This window comes from Carassius gibelio, chromosome A22 (genome assembly GCF_023724105.1).
Source record: "Carassius gibelio isolate Cgi1373 ecotype wild population from Czech Republic chromosome A22, carGib1.2-hapl.c, whole genome shotgun sequence".
Lineage (NCBI taxonomy): Eukaryota > Metazoa > Chordata > Actinopteri > Cypriniformes > Cyprinidae > Carassius > Carassius gibelio.
The window spans coordinates 3,195,000-3,207,546 of NC_068392.1; the positions used below are offsets into that span (position 1 = coordinate 3,195,000).

At 37.2% G+C, this 12,547-nt stretch overlaps 1 protein-coding gene across 1 annotated transcript in view; it reads right to left on the minus strand.

The window, feature by feature from the left end:
* LOC127942806 (uncharacterized) overlaps positions 1-12,547 on the minus strand; it is a 185,469-nt gene that overhangs the window by 111,788 nt on the left and 61,134 nt on the right. The window contains exons 3-7 of the mRNA XM_052538766.1: positions 4,824-5,126; positions 4,109-4,411; positions 3,582-3,902; positions 3,345-3,488; positions 2,945-3,243 (exon numbers count right to left, since the gene is read on the minus strand). Coding sequence (XP_052394726.1) covers positions 3,218-3,243; positions 3,345-3,488; positions 3,582-3,902; positions 4,109-4,411; positions 4,824-5,126 — 1,097 coding nt within the window. The 3' untranslated portion in view covers positions 2,945-3,217. Of the gene's footprint in view, positions 3,244-3,344; positions 3,489-3,581; positions 3,903-4,108; positions 4,412-4,823; positions 5,127-12,547 lie in introns of the transcript that reaches the window.

Consider the following 12,547-nt stretch of genomic DNA (forward strand, 5'->3'; position numbering starts at 1 on the left):
TGCATTGAGCCGGATCAACACACGCAAGGCTGCTGGCCAGGAAGGCATTCCTGGACGTGTGTTTAGGGCATGTGCAGCTTGCAGGGGTCTTCAGAGACATGTTCAACCTGTCCCTCACCCAAGCAACTGTGCCAACATGTTTTAAGTCCACATCCATTGTGCCAGTGTCGAAACACTCCTCCCCAATGTGCCTCAATGACTATCGCCCCGTAGCACTCACACCCATCATTTTGAAGCACTTTGAGCGACTGGTCCTAGCACACCTCAAAGACTGCCTCCCACCCACATTGGACCCAAACCAATTTGCCTACCTTAGAAATAGGAGCACAGAGGATGCAGTATGCACAGTGCTGCACTCTGCACTCACACACTTGGACAATAACAACATGTATGTTCTTTATACTGCAAAGTGACATGCTTGAAATCTTATTGCACTGAAAACTCTTTCCACTCCTTGCTGCTGAAGCATGGGCCAGTCACTGATGACAGTCTGTGGTATACCATGTCTTGCTAAAATTTATTTTGCATGTGCCATTACGCACTTTGTAGACAAATCCGGTATTATCAGTGGCTCCTTAGTTTTTTTTTTTTTTTTGACATGTCACACAGTCTCACCATCTTTTCGATGTCTTTGTTTATTCCAGACCAAAAGACCATTTCTCTCACACTCCTCTTACATTTTCTACACCGAGATGACCTTTGTGAATACTACAGTATGAAGCATGTCTTGTCTCAAGCTTTGAGGAATGATGATTCTGTTTTGTTTCAGAAGGATTCCATCCACCACACATAGATCACCTCTGATGTCCTAAAATATTGGAGATTAAATCGTCAGCCATCCAGTATACATGTTGTCAATGATAACTCAGCATCTTTTTTGGTTTCTTCAGCTATTTGCTTTGACTTTGCATCATTCTCACATGAATCTCAACATCTCCTTCTGTTGTACTCTCATTATTTCTTGTGGGTGCTCGTGAGAGGGTATCTGCCAGCACTAAGTATTTGCCAGGCGTATAGACCAAATTGAAGTCGTACCTCTGACATTTCATCATCAGCCTTTGAATCCTAGGTGTCATTTCATTCAGATTATTTTTTATTATTACAATTAATGGAAGATGATCAGTTTCTGCAGTAAAGGTAGGAAGAACATATACATAGTTATGAAATTTCTCCAGTCCGAAGACTAATCCCAAGCACTCTTTCTCATTTTGTGCATATCGACACTCAGAATAAGTCATGGCCAAGACCATTCTTGGAGGCATCTGTGGACACTTTGGTTTTCTTTGTTGCATCAAAGAATTGTAATACGGCTGCAGAGATAAATGCAGTGGCGTGTCCACAAGGTTGGCCCCTAAAAATGAGCTTTGCCACCCTAAAGCAGGGTATGGGATCAAAGTGCATTGAGAGCGGAACAGCGTGATTTTGACTGAAGCAGGGATTTTCTGAAGATCGGATTCTGGATTTCCCTCATTCTCAGAGTGCTCCATTAACACTCAATCACTGGCACAATTAATGCTGTAACTACAGCCGTTCTAAACTAGTTCTGCCTGCAAGGATTGTACTGCGCGCACACACACACACACACACTGATTTGTCAATAAAAATGCTTAGAAACAGAAAAGTTATAGGCAAAATTGCTTTATGTTTTGAAGTAGTCAAAATCCACAGCTTCACTATAGAGAGACGCTGCACAGACAGACATCTGTGTGACTGATTTACTCCTAATCACGCTCTCACTAATGCATTCAAAGTAATGCTTCTCTTTATCTGATTTAATAACACATAAAATAACTGATTGAAATGTAGCCTACTATTATTTCATCCTTCCGAACAAAATTCGCTCTTCAAAAAGCTGCAGTGACCAATTTAATTTTGAATCCTTTCATGAATACTTAAAGAAAAGAAAGTAACACATTCATTTTTTTTATCATCATCTTCATTATTATTAATATTCATTCATTCATTCATTTGGTCTTATCAGATCATTATTGTTAGAGACAGTAAATGCATTAAAATGAGGACCGCTCAACTCATGTTTAGCAGAAAATTAAACTCTTCATACTCTTCATACTTCAATACAAAACAGTGCTGGACTTTGACAAAGTATTTTAAAAAATGTCTTAATAGTGATTTTCTAATGTCTAATTATAAATCCAACAGCATAATGTGAAAATAACAACACACAAGAGGAGTGGAAACTGATTCAATGCATGAATCTTTGACTATTATTTCACCATTGATTTGCAGAAGATTTTCTGTGATGTTACTGTTAGACAGTGCTGGGAAGTAGTGTAACTATTTTAATTGGTTTATTAAAGTAATGTTACAGATTACATTTGATTACATTTCTAAATTGTAAATTTTTTCAACTTATTCATGTTCAAAAATGTAAAGCAGGCAGGGTTAAGCTTACAGTAGAACTCAACACTGATTATTGGCAGACTTTCAAAAGCATTGATCTCTTAAATTAAGATTATAATAATTTATCATCTACCACAAAATCACACTTTAGCACCTTTTTTTTAACTTTGAGATCTGATTCTGATTAAATTCTGATCATTATGGTTAAATAGATGATTAAAATCATAAAAACAAATAGTTTAATAGCTATGATACTGTTTTTAAAAACCTAATCTTGTCACAGCTAACAATGCCTTGGGAGGAAAAACCAGTTGATCTTAAAGCATATGCATAAACCCAAATAGGAAATAAAACTCTGTCTTTATTCATCTTATCAACACAACGTCAGTTTGTCTTTTCTTCTTTCTTAATGTCCATGTATCCAACATATATTCACTGAACACAGTGTCATCTAGTGTCTTCCTAGAGTAATATTCACAATCACTTGATATCATCACACTGCGCTCTGAACTTCTGTTTTCCTCCAGACGGCGCTCGATATTATAAATGCTACAAAACATAAACTGACTCTTGAAGCTCAGAGTGAGAAAACTTTATTGATAAAGGCAAGCAAATACAGAAGACAAATGAATAGTACAGTGAGATCAGAGTCTAATCTGAGAGAAATATAATCAACAAGCTTTTAAACTGCATCTGTACAATAAAAAACATTATTATAGAATTACATTTTAAAAGCCCTTAAACCCTGAATCAAATATGAAAACCTGATATAATGAATAATACAAGCAAAGCAACTTTTAGTTATCTATATTAATGTGACAAACCACACAAAACACACTTAAAGTGGTTTTAGAGTTCAGCGTCTCCTTATGATTTCAATACCTGAAAATGATAACATAAAAAGCCATAAATTAATAAATGCACAAAGATTTATAAATGCAAAAACATTTTTTTTTTGAGAAATGACATCCTCAATCATGCACCTGATGTGTGAATCTGTGTTTGATCTTGATCAGCTCTTCTGGATCTGATGTCATAAACCAGAAGAATGACAGTAGCCACGCCCACCAGAGCAGAGAGGACCAATCGGATCACAGCTTCAGTAGAACCACAGCAGTGGACAGAGTCTGAGGAATAAAAACACCAAACTGAAATCAGATCAGTCAATAAACATTAATATCAAGAATATTTGAAGAACAGGACACATGATCTCTACTCACCATAGACAGAAACAGTGAAAGCTTTTAATGACTGGTTTAGATTCAAATGTTTTGGTCCTAAATGTAGTAAATAACGTCCAGCATGTTCAGTTGAGATGTTTGTGATGGTCAGAGATCCAGTTTGATTGTCCAGCTTCAGTCTGTCTCTGAATCTCTCATCAAGAACATTCTCATATACAGAGAGTCCATCATCCCTTCTACTGATCCGAGCTAATAAAGTGATTTCAGCTCCAAACCTCCACTCTATTGAAACACCATTCATTATTTCAGTAAGATCAGAGTTCAGAGTGACTGAATCTCCCTTCTTCACTGATATTTCATCTGTATCACCAAACACACAGAGAACAAACAGAAAGAGGGTTTGTCACAAGTTAGTACTGTAAAAATACTTTATAATTGTTTATGTAAGCAATTAGTTAAGAAATGTAATTTTTAAATAATAATGTAAAACAAAAGAACAGACAAAAAATAATATTGTATCTGGTGATGAGAAAAAATAAAAAAGGTGTAACAAATATTTAATTCACCATTGACAGCATTGAGAAAGAACGTTTTCCTCATTCTGCTCCTACGGTAGATCACGAGTTCATAACGTCCAGCATGTTCAGTTGAGATGTTTGTGATGGTCAGAGATCCAGTTTGATTGTCCAGCTTCAGTCTGTCTCTGAATCTCCCGTCAAGAACATCATCATTTACAGAGACACTGTCATCCCATTCATAGATTTTAGCTATTAAACTGTCTTCAAACTCCCACCGAATCCGATCATAATCTATTTCAGTAAGATCAGAGTTCAGAGTGACTGAATCTCCCTCCTTCACTGATATTTCATCTGTATCACCAAACACACAGAGAACAAACAGAAACAGGGTTCATCACAGATTGAGAGTGTTATTTAATGGTTTCCTAAAGTAAATAGTTTGAAGTTTTAATCTGAAATGAATGACATCATTAAAGAACAGAAACGGTGTTTGGATTAATAACTGAATCTTTTTGCTGATTCTGTAAGGATCATCAGAATCAGAAACATCCAGAAACATCTCACGGCAATTCATACATATTTTACGAGTTGCATAATTCGTTTGAATTTGTACGAATCACTTACACTGGGGTTTATAGACAAATCGTGTCAAATCGTACAAGTGAGGTTTTACAAATTCGTACGAATTAGCCACTTCGTAAAATACTTACGAAATGGTCGTGAGATATAAATATAAAACAGCTGAAACAATTATTTAACCCACCATAGACACGGAGCCAGAAACTCTCGCTCACAGTTTTGGTCTCTACTTCATAATATCCAGCATGTTCAGTTGTGATGTTTGTGATGGTCAGAGATCCAGTTTGTTTGTCCAGCTTCAGTCTGTCTCTGAATATCCCGTCAGGAACATCATCATATACAGAGAATCTGTCGGCCGTCACATTGATTTCAGCGATTAGACCATATTCACACTCCCACTGAATCAGATCATTATCCATCATTTTAGAAAGACCAGAGTTAAGAGTGACTGAATGTCCGATTTTCACGTACGTTTCACCAAACACACCTGAAGAACAGAGCTTTTTTTAAAGATATATAACACTTTCCTCTCATTATAATGGTTTAATCAAACTTGTAGAGTCATTAAAAACAAATCCTCAAACCAATCTCCTCCAGACATCACTTTTGGTCACACTTTTACTTTAATCTTTAATGTCAAACTAACACTGTTGGGTATTTAAGCTTCATATTTCTTTTATTTTATAATTTCATAATAGACCTGAATTTAGATCTGTATTCAAACTTGATCTCACCACAGTTCACTTATTTCTATTTGAGAATAAGTGAATATTAAACCTCTCAAACTAAATTATCCAGTATTTTATTACATGCTACCAGAACAGAAGCAACTGAAGCCATAAAAAAATAATTTAAACTCACCAACCAGACGCCAGAAACACAAACAGAACCAGAATCTGTCAAACATCTTCATTGATTTCAGTTCACAAATATGAAGACAAACTCTTCAGAACTGGTTCAGTAATAAAATGAAAGATGAGCTGATGAGAGACTGATCTGTAGTAAAGTGATATGAAACTCTACTGTCGGCTGGAAGTGTTAAACCGTGTCCTCCAGCTCAATTCTTCCTTATTTAGTCACATATCTTTGTCGCGTTTAGCTCTAGTCTCCCTCTACTTCCTGTTGGTCAATGGTGTTAGTTTACACAGAAATAAACTGAATCATGATATGATCAGAGACTAGAGAAGATACGAGTGTTTAAAGCAGTGTTTGATCGGCTTGATGTCAGGTGTGACAGTCAGTTTGTTTCCCACACGTTAATGTAATATAAACTATCGCTCTTACCTCTGTTATTAATCAGATGCAGGAGAGACTTCTGTTCTTCTTCCCACCAGAGTCCAGTTCATAATACAGGATCAGGAACAAAATAAAATAATAACTATACTCTTAATAAATTACTCAGAGACTTGTTTAAAAGACGTTAAACGCATCACCATATGAAATGGTTTCGCTTTATTCAAACAATAACTCATAAGAAAATAATAACTAAAAGAAAATAGCATAAAGTCTTCAGCCGAGATGCAGAAATGACTGTGTTCAAATCATAACATTATATAGTCACAAAAACAACACGTCCTTTTTTCATGATTTATTTCGGTGAACACACTCACACATCCGCATGCACACACTCATAGACAGGTTGCTATGGAAACAGGAAGTATGACATTTCATTTCCGTAGCAACCTCTATTAGAACACATTCATATGAAGTAATTTCTGCTGTTTTACTTTCATTAAAGCAAATTAATCCATCTCTAGTTTTAATCTTAACCCGTTACAACATCTTAAAGACGTAGGCCAAGCAAATAACTATTTCTGAACTAAACTGCATAGCATCATTTCTATTATGATAAGATAAAACATATTACAATACAGCATTTAGAAAGAAAGTCCATACTGTAACGTAGTTGTAAAATACAATTCCTTGAACAATCATAATTCAGTTAGCAAGAGGCAGCATACGTGACAGTTTTAACTGTTGAGCAAATTCTAACATCATGCATTTCTTTTTTCTTATTACAATTTTTTATTTACCTGGTTCATTATCACAGTTATCGAGTGACAGATGCTTGTGAATATTGTGAATGGGAAATCTCATTCCTAAATAATCTACAGATTTGGTAGATGAGACATCCCATTTTAAGATTTCCTTATTTACAATATTTCCTCATATTCCTAATTTTCCAATATTTTTTTCTGTTCCTTTTAAGGTAGCCTTTTTCTTTTCTTTATAATAAAGTTTTTTCTAAGTCATACTTATTTGTCTTTTTAATACGTGATCCTTTCCCATTCCTTGGGAATAAAGGCATTCTTGTTCCAAGAAAATCCTCCTTCTCATGTCCTCTCATCCCTAGATAAGGGTGCCTGGAGAACCTGGTCATTATTCCATCCTGAAATAATCCTAATGATTTAAGAACATATAGGTTCTCCCAAATTGACCTGGAAGACATCAAAGTCTGGTCCTTTGCCCCAGGGCTGGCTTTGCTGACAGGCGACACTGGCGGCTACCTGGGGCGCCATCTGCTGGAAGGGGTGCAAAATTGCAGAATTAAATATATATAAAAAAAGTTAATTAAATGTATGTATCGTATTATGAAAGCTGTGCACACGCAGTACACTTTTACTGTGCACTGTCCATACACTGCTTGTATTTGTCCATTTCTTTTACTAGATTTAAAATCCTAAAAAACACTGACAGGCAGCTGTCAAACTCACTCGCATTGCTCAGCAACCGGGAGTGGCGCGAAAACATCTGACAACAGTTTTAGCGCTTTAAATGATGGGGTAAAAGACCCCCCTTGGCAGTTGTAGGCTATAAATGATCATATATATATATATATATATATATATATATATATATATATATATATATATATATATATATATAATCTTTTATGATGAAAAGAACACCCAAGCCATCGGGATCGGCTTTCCGAAAACGAAGGAAGGAGAAGGAAGAAAAACGGGTCCAAAGCAGAGGTAACTTATGTAGATTATATCATCAAGCTCACAGCCTACCTAGAGGAGATAAAGACGAGGATGACCAACAACTTTTTACACCTTAACAGTAAATAAAATGCATTTTTATTATTATTATTATTATTATATCAATTTACCAAAGGAACTTTTTGCTGTAGGCTGTGAGCTAACAGCAACAACATGCTGTGTTACAGCAGTGGAGTAGTCTACGTGATACGCAGGTATACGCCTGTGGAGTTGTTTTTTCCGGGGACGGGGGGGCTCTCTCGCCTTGGGCAATAAACAACCTAGAGCCGGCCCTGCTTTGTCCTACAGACCATACATGACCACAAAACTATACCATCCCAAGTGCAACTGCACCACTCTCCAAAATTCCCAGATACTTTATAGGAGTCAATCCGTAATTTTGAGAGTCCTGGCCGACAATTCTCACAATTTAGTATTCCCGATATCTCCGTTTGAGTCTGTTTATGCATCATTTATTCTGCGTCCATGTCCTTCTTCTCGTCACAAAACGATAGACTCTGCAGGGCACATGGCTGATTGCATAACACACAGCAAAACAGTCGTACCGTTACTTCTATGGCTTTGGCATATGTTCCCTCAAAGCCATGAAACCTTTTAATTTCTGATTCTAACTATTTTGGTCAATGATGGATTTTATCTTCTCAATTCAATTCAATTCAATTCAAGTTTATTTGTATAGCGCTTTTTTACAAAACAAATCGTTACAAAGCAACTTTACAGAAAATTATGTTTCTACAATATTTAGTAGTAGCTAGTAGTTTGTGCACATTTGACAGGATTTTAGAAAAAAAAAAAGAATAATAATACAAGACGTAGTCAGCTAGACGATGAACTATCAATATTAGTTATTATATGATGCAGTCACACATGTAGCAATATTTGTTAGTTCTGTTTGTTGATTCAGGGTTAGCATCATCTGAGGTCCTCTGAGGGTCAGCATCATCTCTTCTCAGGTGTTCTGGATCCAGACTGGAGCTTGTGTAAATCCTAGTTACCACGGGATGTAAAACCCGTGGCGAAACATAGAAACAAAATACAGAAATCATTAGCATAGCTGCTGATCCAACAAAGTAAAATTAGTTTAACCCAAGCTAATGAATAAAAATGCACCTTTGATAAGATGCAACTACACTCACAATTAAAAAGATACATTATTCGAATGCTTGGCGAAAGAGGGGAGCCAAATGTGAGAAAGCTCTACCTACTTTAGTGGATTTGCTATCCTAGGAACTACCAAAAGTCCAGCGTTTTGTGACCTTAGGGTGCGTGATGGGTTGTAACGTGGTAGAAGGCTAGTTAGGTACGCAGGAGCTAAACCATTTAGGGCCTTATAGGTAAGTAATGATAATTTGTAACTGATACGGAACTTAATAGGTAGCCAGTGCAGAGACTGTAAAATTGGGGTAATATGATCATATTTTCTTGACCTGGTAAGGACTCTAGCTGCTGCATTTTGGACTACCTGTAGCTTGTTTATTAAAGAAGCAGGACAACCACCTAGAAGAGCATTACAATAGTCCAGTCTAGAGGTCATGAATGCATGAACTAGCCTTTCTGCATCAGAAACAGATATCATGTTTCGTAGCTTGGAAATGTTTCTAAGATGGAAGAATGCAGTTTTTGTAACATTGGAAATATGATTTTCAAAAGACAAATTGCTGTCTAATATAACACCCAGATTTCTGACTGTAGAGGAAGTAACAGTACATCCGTCTAGTTGCAGATTGTAATCTACAAGATTCTGTGTAGTGTTTCTTGGTCCAATAATTAATATCTCTGTCTTATCCGAATTTAATTGGAGAAAATTATTTGTCATCCAATCTTTTACATTTTTAACACACTCTGTTAGCTTAGATAATTGGGAAGTTTCATCTGGTCTCGTTGAGATATATAGCTAAGTATCATCAGCATAACAGTGGAAGCTAATTCCGTATTTTCTAATAATATTACCAAGGGGCAACATGTATATTGAAAATAGAAGGGGACCTAGGACGGATCCTTGTGGCACTCCATATTTTACTGATGATAAATGAGATGACTCCCCATTTAAGTAAACAAAATGGTAGCGATCGGACAGGTAGGATCTAAACCATCTTAGAGCCTGCCCTTGAATACCTGTATAGTTTTGTAATCGATCTATGAGTATGTCATGATCTATTGTGTCGAACGCAGCACTAAGATCAAGTAAGATCTTCTCCATTAATTACTTCTTTACAAAATCCTTATTACTCTGGATTCGGTCATTCTCTAGTTCTACTGTATTGGACCCTGTTATGGCTTTCACCATGCCCAAACCTTCAGAGAACTTACCTACTTTTTGCCTTCTTGTTATATTGACTTCGTCACCAACTTCAAACCTCAAATTTTTCATAACTTCCCTTTCTTTCCGGTTCACTGTATTGCACATGTTGAGGTCCAATAAACACTGGTCAATATTGAGGTCAATATCCGTGTCCCAGTCACCTAGGTTTCTATTCTTAGCAAACCATTCTTTACCAGATCTAATTGGATTGGATTTCTCTAGTATTATTCTATGTTCTTTGCAGAATTTCTCTACTAGTTTAACACTTATATTATGTGCACCATCTGCTCTCAGTCTTTCCATCGGTCCCTGACACTCTATCCATTATTTTAAACACTCTACTAACTTTTCTTCGAGTGCTGCTCTTAAAGGCCATATCATGGTTTCAATTTCTTTATGACCTAATTCATCATCTCTCTAAAGTGCTCACTCAACAGCTGTCACTTCCGCTAACTGTGCAGTCCCCTGAATTTCCTCATTCTGTGTGATCAGCTGCCCATTATATTTAACCAAGTATCCTCACTTATCTTTCACTTCCATCAGTGAAATATTTGGGCAGGTGCTAATGGTTATCATGATACCTAGTAACTTTATCTTTCCTTTTCTGTTTAATTCTTCTCAAATCTAATTGATTGTCTCCTAGAATTAAACTCCATTGATCCCGTCTACGACTATTTTCATGAGCCTGGTTCATCACTAGGTTTCTTTTTAACCTAGTCAGTTCTCCAGTCATAGAAAAAAAACTTTTGGTTGTTCTTTTGCTACAGCTTTTAGCTGCAATAATCTTTTACTCACAGCAGTTACTATTTTCTCAGCACTACTATTTTCATCGGATCTCGTCATCACTGCTTCTTGCTGGTGTGTCAGAAATGCAATCGAGCATCGCCTTTCTGCACTCCACAGTGTTAAAGTAACTTCCTCTTCTTCTTCAGAGATGTGAACGTAAAGAGGAAGTGTCTTATCTCATCGTTCTAATGCACCACTTTTAAGACATATTTTGATTAATTTTAATCTAGCCTGCTCCATTTGCTCGGTCCACTGCCATTTTCCTTCCTTGGATCCCTGATATAATATTTTTGCCTCTCTAAATATTTCTTGATAGTCCACTCCAGGCACTCCACCAACTACAAGCAACTCCACACCACACATATAAACTCTCAGAGCAGATCATTAGGGTAGGTGTAGGGTTAGGGTTAGTTGAAAGTGTTACTCTACCAACTGCTAGTTGACATGTGGTTGCAAAGCTACTCAGCACCAGTAGAATGTCAAAAACGGATCACCAAAACAAAGTGCCAACGCAGATTCAAGTGCTCTTACTTATCCTTTGTGGATAAGTTCAAAATATCATCAACGTAAACTACTGTATAAGCGGTATTCTGATAACATTTTCAAAAGTGCACTTTCAAATTGATTTGGCACAAAGCTTGTATCATTTTTGATTAACGTCATCTGTTTTCATTAAGATTTTTTAAGGGGAGCCGAAGAATCCTATTCTTATATCACTTCTGGATATTCTTTGTTGTTTTTCTTTTACTTTCTTTTTGGTTTGACTTCCTCTTTTTCTACACTGACTTCTTTTTTTCTGTCAGCTGTTTTTCACCCTGCCTTTTTTTTTGTTTAGGGCCTGCTTTTTAGTGTCTTTGCTATAATATGCTCACTTTATTCAATTATTCTGGATATGTTCTCCCTCCACGGGATGTACCTTTAGGGCCAGATCTTTCTCCAGTTTGTCTCTGCTTTTGGATCTACTCTCCATCTCATAGTGATTATAGGGCTTCTTTTCAAGGCTTGACTGTCTCTTTGGGTTTTTAGACCTTTAGAAGTTGTGGCCTAATGGTTAGAGGGTTGGACTCCCAATCGAAGGGTTGTGAGTTCTAGTCTCGGGCCGGATGGAATTGTGGGTGGGGGGAGTGCATGAACAGTTCTCTCTCCACCTTCAATACCACGACTTAGGTGCCCTTGAGCAAGGCATCGAACCCCCAACTGCTCCCCGGGCGCCGCAGCATAAATGGCTGCCCACTGCTCCGGGTGTGTGCTCACAGTGTGTGTGTGTGTTCACTGCTCTGTGTGTGTGCATTTCGGATGGGTTAAATGAGGAGCACAAATTCTGGTCACCATACTTGGCTGAATTTCACTTCACTTTGTGTTTTATTATCAGATTTTTCCCCATCTGTCTGGATTATTTCTGTCTTTCTGTCATATCGAATTAGAGCTTTTTCAGATTCTTCAGGAGGGGTCTCTGGGCCATAAAGAAGGAATTATTTTGCTCCTTCTAGCGTTCCTGTTCAATTTCTTCTTTATTATTAGGACTTAACCCTTCAAAAACCCTTTTCTGCCTCCGTGCAGCCCAAATTCAGCCAAAAAAATGCAAGTCTACTTATTCACCAGATATCTTAATCTCCGCTCTCTACCCAACAAAACAGACAAACTCCTTCTGCTCTCTTGGACAAATAAGGATTTCTCTCACTCTGCTGCTCTGTGTTTCACGGAAACCTGGCTGAATGACGCCTTACTGGACAGCGCGCTCCATCTGCCGGGCTTTCAGCTGTTCAGAGCGGATCGCGAATCAGAATCAACTGGTAAATCGCGCGGCGGGACATG